Source organism: Astatotilapia calliptera, chromosome 7 (assembly GCF_900246225.1).
Source record: "Astatotilapia calliptera chromosome 7, fAstCal1.2, whole genome shotgun sequence".
NCBI classification, from domain to species: domain Eukaryota; kingdom Metazoa; phylum Chordata; class Actinopteri; order Cichliformes; family Cichlidae; genus Astatotilapia; species Astatotilapia calliptera.
In genome coordinates this window covers 57,536,456-57,544,538 of record NC_039308.1, presented here as the reverse complement: position 1 = coordinate 57,544,538, position 8,083 = coordinate 57,536,456, and the positions used below count along the sequence as shown (strand labels likewise).

The 8,083-nt window shown below is 39.7% G+C and overlaps 1 protein-coding gene across 1 annotated transcript; it reads right to left on the bottom strand.

The window, feature by feature from the left end:
• Positions 1-612: 612 nt before the first annotated feature.
• fkbp4 (FKBP prolyl isomerase 4) lies at positions 613-7,747 on the bottom strand. Its single transcript, XM_026176045.1, has 11 exons — positions 7,544-7,747; positions 6,885-7,029; positions 6,384-6,526; positions 5,564-5,684; positions 4,259-4,415; positions 3,727-3,817; positions 3,549-3,632; positions 3,275-3,460; positions 3,004-3,147; positions 2,499-2,594; positions 613-2,392 (listed from the first exon to the last, which is right to left on the bottom strand). Exons 1-11 carry the CDS (start codon positions 7,640-7,642, stop codon positions 2,291-2,293), a joined length of 1,368 nt encoding a protein of 455 aa, XP_026031830.1. The 5' UTR covers positions 7,643-7,747; the 3' UTR covers positions 613-2,290.
• Positions 7,748-8,083: the final 336 nt, after the last annotated feature.

Here is an 8,083-nt window from a genome sequence, read left to right as displayed (position 1 = left end):
ACCATGACTAATCCAAAGTGCTATTCAGTGGATGCATGGGATCATTAAGGGATAATGGTTAAGACTATAAACAAATAAAAAGTAAAAGGGTTTTTTCCCTATTGAATTAAAATTGTTTATTTTTTTTACATTTATTTATATCCAGTGTTGCCTCCATCTGTTCATAATCGTAGACATGATCAAAAATGCCAGTGGCTATATGGATTATATAACCACTCTGATACTGTATGTCTAAAATCAAGAGCAGCAAATAAAAGAACAAAGGGCTCATGGCATAGGGAACACAAAAGAAAGCAGACCCTCCCAGGTAAGCGCGATCCCCACACCTGTCTGCCTTTAAAATGCTGAGTCACTAAAAGAAGATCTTCTCAGAAGAAATGTCTGTAAAAAGTTAAACACTGTAAAGAAAAGATTTTTTTAATACTTTTGACTTCTGTGGAGAATAAGCAGTACTGGGTCATAACTACCCCAAAGGGAGAGAAAGCACATCTGTAAGCTGAGTGAGAGAGCTTGAGGATCAGATAAACACCTCTTCCTCCTCAAGACAAGGCCTCCTGACTGTCACAGGTGCAAGCTCGGTAGTTTTAATTTTCAAAATACACACAACACTGGTATTTTTGCACAGAGATTTTAATATTCCTCCCATAAAGATGGAGAGTAAACAGCTTAGTTAACCTTATGTTTCATTAAAGCACAATATGAAACAATAATAATTAAAAAAAAAAAAAAAAATGCATTTACCGTCCCACCCCATCACATCTTTTTGCAGTAGCTTACTTTATGTGACAGACAGTGCAAACACCAAATTCAGTTAACTTGCAATGCAAATATTACAAATCAAACTTATTACAGGTTAAATGGCTATCATCAACTCGTACAACCTTTAAACATTTAAAATCAGGTCAATTTAATTTTGCTTAACGTATAAACAAATTCCTCATCATAGAGCACAAGTCCAGCTGAGGAGTCGCCCTCCTCGTGTGACACTGTCAGCAGATTCTTTATTTTGCACACTTTGTGTCGATGGATACATCACAGGTTCTCAAGTTCCTCACGTGACCAACGAAAAGTGGGAGGAAATGCATGTACAAGTCAAAAATATCACACGCAGCTGAGTTGTATCCATTTGTTTATTAAATCCTTCTGTCAGGACAGAACAAGCAGTGACTTTTCCCCCCCAACAAAGATGAGCTGTACATACAACCCACAGCCATGTTTTTAAAAAACCGGGCCTCTCATTTGGTTTTTCATCCCTTTCCTGCAGGCACTGCTGACTAAAATGAATAAAGGTTCATTTAATCCTCTCGTGTGCAGTCTAAACCTGAATCTGACAAGCCAAATATGTACACTTTCATACAAGTACTTTTTTTACAGTAAATTAAGACTTAACTGCTTAATACTCGAGGGCGTCCAGGAGAAGCTAATTCAGGTAGTTTCTACTGTAGCTGCTTTAAAAATGCACATATTCCAGTTAAGTAAACTGTTGTATTTGTAGTTTTGAGAACAATACAGAATCACAAGCACAACACTAGGAAATAAAAAGTACAAAAAAATCATTTCCAAAGCAGAAGGTGAACAGTCCTGTACCCTAGGGGTTAAAAGTGAACTCCATTTTAAACTGAGAGAAAAGCTCCAAGTCTGACAGCTATTTCACACCAACATCTTATTACTCCACCTATCCACAGTGCTGCTACATACATACTTTGGGACATAGGCACTAACATTGAAAACACAGTGGATCTATGCACACAGCCATCACAACTCTAGGAATTGATCAGTAGGCCCATGAGGAGGCTCGGATGGACAGCAAAAAACATAGGGTGGGTCATACAGAAGGTAGTGCAAGGTGGGGGATGGTCTAGCCCTTGACGGGTGAAGGTTCTGAAATTCAGCACTTAACATTTTGGATGCAATTCCCCCCCACACTTCCCAAATTCTTTTGAAACCACATGCACAGTTCAGAGTTGAGGGGGAGGGGTTGGGGGGGGGGGGGGGGGTAGGACTGTAGCATACAATTCATTTAAATCCACGTCCCACGGTGCCTGACGACACCCCACCCCACAGTCGGCTAGCTGCCACAGCAAAAAGCCCAACAAGAAGAAAGCCAGCGAGGACGTGCCCAAGGTCAGTGTTGTCGATGACATACTCATTCTCACACACAAACAATCACACCTTAAACACAAATGGCCAGAGTTACAAAAGTCTGAAGTACAGATGAACCGCAGGAGAGAATAGGAAAGGGGAAAAAAAAAAAAAAGAAGACAAAAAATAAAAAAAGCTGCGTCTTCATCTACGCTTTTGCTTCACCCCCAGCTTCCTTTTCTCCGTTTTCAACCTCCATCGCATCTTCTCCGTTCTCCACGCTCTCACTCTTCCCCTTCTCTGCTTCTTTCTGTTCACGAGACACAAACCAGTTCAGCACACCTTCACTTTTTGCCAAACCTAAAATCGTGCTTATCACACCCTCTTGTGGCTGTTTTAGTAAACAGATCCATCACCTTTGAATCCCTCTCTGCAAATTTCTGGAACATGTTGGCATAGATGCGTTTGTCCTTCTCGTGCTGCTCCTTTATACGTTTCTGACAAAGTAGCACCTGGAAGAACATAAAGCAGACGTCACCCTGCTGTATTTCCAGATATGTTATGGGTACAACAACAACTAAAAGACTGGATATGCAGAACAGTTGTTTTATGACCAGTGACCTAAAAAAAAAAACAGCGTTTTCAATCCCAGAAGCACAGTCATATTTGTTCACCCATCCTGGTTTGTTACTAAATGAATCCAGTATAAACTTTCGTTTACACCATGAAAATAAATTAAACATTCACCTGTCTCATTTTGGATGGTAGTACAATAAAATTAGACACATTAACCAAACTGAATTGTAACTGCCATAACAGAGAGAGACAGATTTTTTTAAAAATTAAATATCATCTTAGATTGATTAAATTTCAACATTGAAAGCTGCTTGAATTACACATCAAAGGCACACTGTGTTATACCTGGTTCTTGGCAGCTTTGTTGGCAGGATACAGCTGAACCACTTTTTGGAAATCATCTCTCGCCTTCTCAAACTCGTTCATTCCAAACAGTGCCTCTCCCCTTCGGAATAACGCCTTTTCATTGGATGCATCCAACTCCATCGACTATAACATAATTAAATATAATTACATAAATATAATTAAATGTTTTCAGTATTTAAGCAAAAACCAAGACAAACCACTGATCACACACACACGTGCTGCTTTAAGACAAAGAACAGTTACCAGATACCTTGTCACAGTGTTCCAGGGCTTTGTTTGGCTCCTGTAGTTTAAGGAAGCACATGGCCAAATTCAGGTGTGCAGCGAGCTGCAGTGCTTTCGCCTTCTTATCGTCCTCTTCTGACAAACCAGATTCATGTTCCAGCCATGACACAATCCTTTTGTACTGCACTGATGCATGCTTATATTTTCCCTCCTGAAGCATATAAACCATTGCATCACAAAACATCTTGAAATCCAAGACAGGATCACTTCTTAAATTTAAAACAAAAAACAAAACAAACCTTAAAATACTGTGTTCCCTTCTCTTTGACAATGCTGCTCTGCTCCAGCTTTTCTGAGATGTTCATTTCCCATGATTCCTTAGCCTAAAATAGAAAGAACACATTTTCCTTTTTAGATGAAAATATTGTAAATGAGCATCTAAAGTGCTGCTGTGTTTGCCACACACTCCCACCTTACCTTCTCAAAAGCTGTTAGTTTAATCTTGTACTGCAATGTCGCTCCACCAGGAATGTTAAACTTTGCATTTCCTGCATTCCCGAAACCATATCTAACAAATCAGACAAACATATCATTAGTCATGAGTAAAGGGCACAAAAATCACTGCTGGTGTGCAACTTAAAAACCATTTAAGTTAAGGTATTGGATACTGCAAAAAAAGAGATAATTCTGCAGCCATTTTCCTGTTTAATCACATTGCAAAGCTTAACCGTTATAGTTGATTATATTAGTCATTACTCATGCTGTCACTTAGCTTAAAACCAAAGACTGCACAACTATCCAGTTAAAAATTCATGTAGCTAATTCTTGCAGGAATTAATGTTTATTTACTGTTACAGCAGCATCTTTAAACTGTGGAAATATTCTGTAAAGAGATGCTTGAGAGCTGCAGAAAAAGCAGTTCAAGAGTCTAAAATTGGACTGACTTCATATGAACATAAAATGTCACCACTATGAAGTTAGTGGTAAGAATTTGCACATGTGAACATACTTAGGTTTAATTGTGAAGACCGCCTCCTCTCCCTGTTCCATAGCCATGATAGCCTTCTCGACTCCAGCTGGCAAACCGAAACTCTCACCATCTCCAATTTCAAACTTTAATTCCCTCTCGTCAAATACACTGTCATCGCAGGTCCCTATCACGGTTACTGAAGAAGACAGAAAATGTTCAGGTTAGTTCATGTCCCACTCAGTCTTGATTTCTTGGCAGACTGCCACGTTACAAAGTCAGCCATTTCTAAAGTGTCAGTGAAGTTCTTTTCCATCATTCGGTCTCATTTTTAGGAACCTTAAGAATTCCGTGTAATAGTACTTGTATGATTACAGACTCAGTTTCTTAAAGAAACCAAAACTGTCTTACAGTCATCTTTGAGCATTTACAGTCACACTGATGAGCTGGAGACCCGAGTAGACATTCCTGTTATACTTGTGTGCATATTCGGTGGGCTGAAATGTAAATTCTCCCCGAACTCCCAAAAAGTTGATTTTGTTCATCTAGACGTAGCGGTTTCAGTTGGAGAAACATTTCGTCACTCATCCATGTGAGCTCTTCAGTCTCAGCTGATTGCAGTTTTAACCACGCTTATAAACAGTACCTTTGCACAATGATTGAAAGTAGCCCACTGAGTGATCATTAATATGCAAAATGTCATGACCATTGATCAAAGACCATTGATTAATGGCCATAAGTACCATTCATAGAGAGTTGTGGAATGGCTGCAACCACAGCATTGTAACACAGTTGGTCCAAAGGGGGGGGAACAAAACAAAAGTGAATGCCACTCAAGCTCGCAGACTTGGAAAGTATAATCGAGGTTTTAATCAAGCCCAATACATCACCTGGACCATTGCTGAAAGTGGATATCTGCAGGTTTACCTTTGAATAGCTCTATATTGTAGTGGTTTAGACAGTGACTTGGCAAGTAAAATGCTGCTCGTTTAACTCCAGCTGGAGTCACAAATCGCCTAGAAGTGTAAAACTCACAAATCAAACATGCAAAGCTACTTGCTCTAGCGACCCCTTGTGACAAGGGCGCAGGAGAAAGTAGTTTCTTCGTTATGTCTGCAAGTCCACTCTTGGTGACAAAACCAATCGGTTACTGAATTATTATTCAGTGGGTTTGTTAAAACATAATAAGGGACATATAAGACCATAACCAAAGGCAACGCTGTTTGAAAAGATTATTATCCTCAATATGCTCTTACTTAAACACATTTAACCAGGGACTCTACTTTCCAAGGATGGAAATATAAAACATGAAATTAATTGTATCAAACACATTTCTGGATGAATTACCTTCAACAGCTGCTCCTTCATTAGGTTTAGAATATCCCTCTCCTTTAGTGATAATGCGTCGGATGATTCCTCCATCCTCTTCTTCCGTTATGTCTTCCCCTCTAAATTCAAACAGTTCCACCTATAAGCATGTAGACATGTGACAAAAAATGTATATCTTTTCATTAAAAAAAACAACAAAAAACAACAACTTTTTCAATATAATTTCCAAAGTTTCCAATTTTTTCCTCAAAAGATTAGTTCTTTTGGGGGCAGGGGGTGGGGGGGAGCAGTCATTCAGGTTTGTATTTTTTTCCTTTTCTTTTACTGTAGTCTTTAAACAAAAGGTTACAACAGTTATCCTAAATGTATGAAAAGGTAACAACTGGTTTTATACAAAACAATAAAAACAGAAGGCTGTATAACAATTTTTAACACCATCAGAAGCAACAACTATAAGCACAGTGGAGATTCAAATTGTGAAACTGCTTATCATGATTTGCTTTTTTGCAAGTCTGGCCACAGAGATACCACTTAAAGAGATAAGCATTATCAGAAAAATTATTTAAGTTATCCTAAATGCTAAATTTAAGCATTTTATGATCCACAGCTGAAATTCACTGCAAAGATAACTGAGACAGACTGACTGAAATATGCAATGTGTAACCTGAACTGTAAAGGTAATTTATAAACTTGGAAGCAAAAAGATTGTAAAGTATTTTGTACTTGCTGAATTGAAGCCACTTCTCAATTTCTATCTTATCATGGGAGCCCAGATATATAGTATCTCAAACTACACAGTTAAAAGTACTTAATGGACAATGAAAACTGGCATCCTTACCTCAAAAACAAGAGTGGCACTGGGTGGTATCTTGGGTGGGCTGCCTGCAGAGCCATAGGCATACTCTGGCTTACAGATGAGCTGGCACAACTCTCCAATTTTCATTGTGGCTACACCGATGTCCCAAGCCTTTATTACTTGTCCTATGGGGGGAAAGGTAGATTACATGGTAAATGGCCTGTATTTATATAGCACTTTCCTAGTCCCTAACGACCCCAAAGCGCTTTACACATCCAGTCATCCACCCATTCACACACTGGTGATGGCAAGCTACATTGTAGCCACAGCCACCCTGGGGCGCACTGACAGAGGCGAGGCTGCCGAACACTGGCACACCCTTGTCTCAAGGGGCAGCAACCCCCTTTGTGGTTATGTGGGGTCATGTGGTTATGTGTTACCTTAAATGCATTCTGGTTCATTTCCTTTATTAAAAGGTCATTTTTTTAAAACGTAGAGAAAATCCTGCACTGGTTGTGCAGCTATAACAAATATGAAACTAACCTTTGCCCAACTCAAAGGAAAACTTCTCTCCTCTGTCTCTACTGGAGTCAAAATGAGTCCCGTCCAGAAGTGTGCCCACATAATGTACAAACACTTTGTCGCCGGACATAGGCAGTTCTGTGCTTGTACCTTCCCTTTTGATCACCTGGAGAAAAAGGTAAGACGAGAATTTATCAAAGAACATCAGAAAGCAATTTCTTGAACATGCTTGTGATCGCTGCCTTGCACGCGCACCACGCACTTCGCTTAGTGAACGACTAAATTGCAAACTTGTTTATTATGAATGAAGGCCTATATATTTAAAGCCCTCAGTATGTGTTTAATTGTGGGATGAAATATAGAATGTGTCCATCAATAAAATGACAGTTGTTTCTTCAAGGCTCCAGATCCTTCTAGAAATGCAGACCGTTTCATTGACAGCTAGTCTTGTTTCTGACATTCTGGTACTGAGTTAGTTCTCATAACTGTGACGCTGCATACCATTATAAGGTGTTCCTAGCATTAAAGTTAGCTTTCGTTGAATTTTTTAAAAAAAAATCAGTGTATGCGACAGCATAGCTATCGATAGCTAACGTTAACCTAGCCGAACAGTAAACAAGCTGTCAGCTAACCACTCAGCTAGCTAGGTGCTGAGTACCAAATCAAGCACCATTTTTTACCTTTAAAACACCCCCATCTTTCTTTGGTGTGATGTCCTCTCCTTCCAGGGGGATTGTATGTTGTACTTCACTTGTTTGTTCCTCTGCAGTCATCGTCATGAAGCTGATCTGTCCCTTCTCTGCCTTGCACAACAATCCAAACTAACACTGGCTAATAGTGACGGTGGCTAAAGCCCCTACTACTCCTCAGATCAAGTGCTGCAAGCAACACCTGATCAACGTTTACTAGCTGGCTTAACTTCCTCGAGAATACAGCACAACTACCAACTAGCAACAGAGGTCCTTTGCTATAGTTCACCAGTCACGCTGCTATCGGCTTATAATACGAGGTTTACGCAATGTTGCCTTCAGTCCACGTTATCCTGCAATCTGGCATCTCACAGACGCTTAAAGAAGGGCAGAGAACTTTCCAGACAGTCTAGGAGGTACCGGGGGGGAGGGACCAGCGTAGGTGACGTTAAATATAGTTTAAAGGATCTACCTGGAAGGCGGCAGCAAATCCAACGAGCAATACTCATGCTTATTTTACGAATGTTTTAG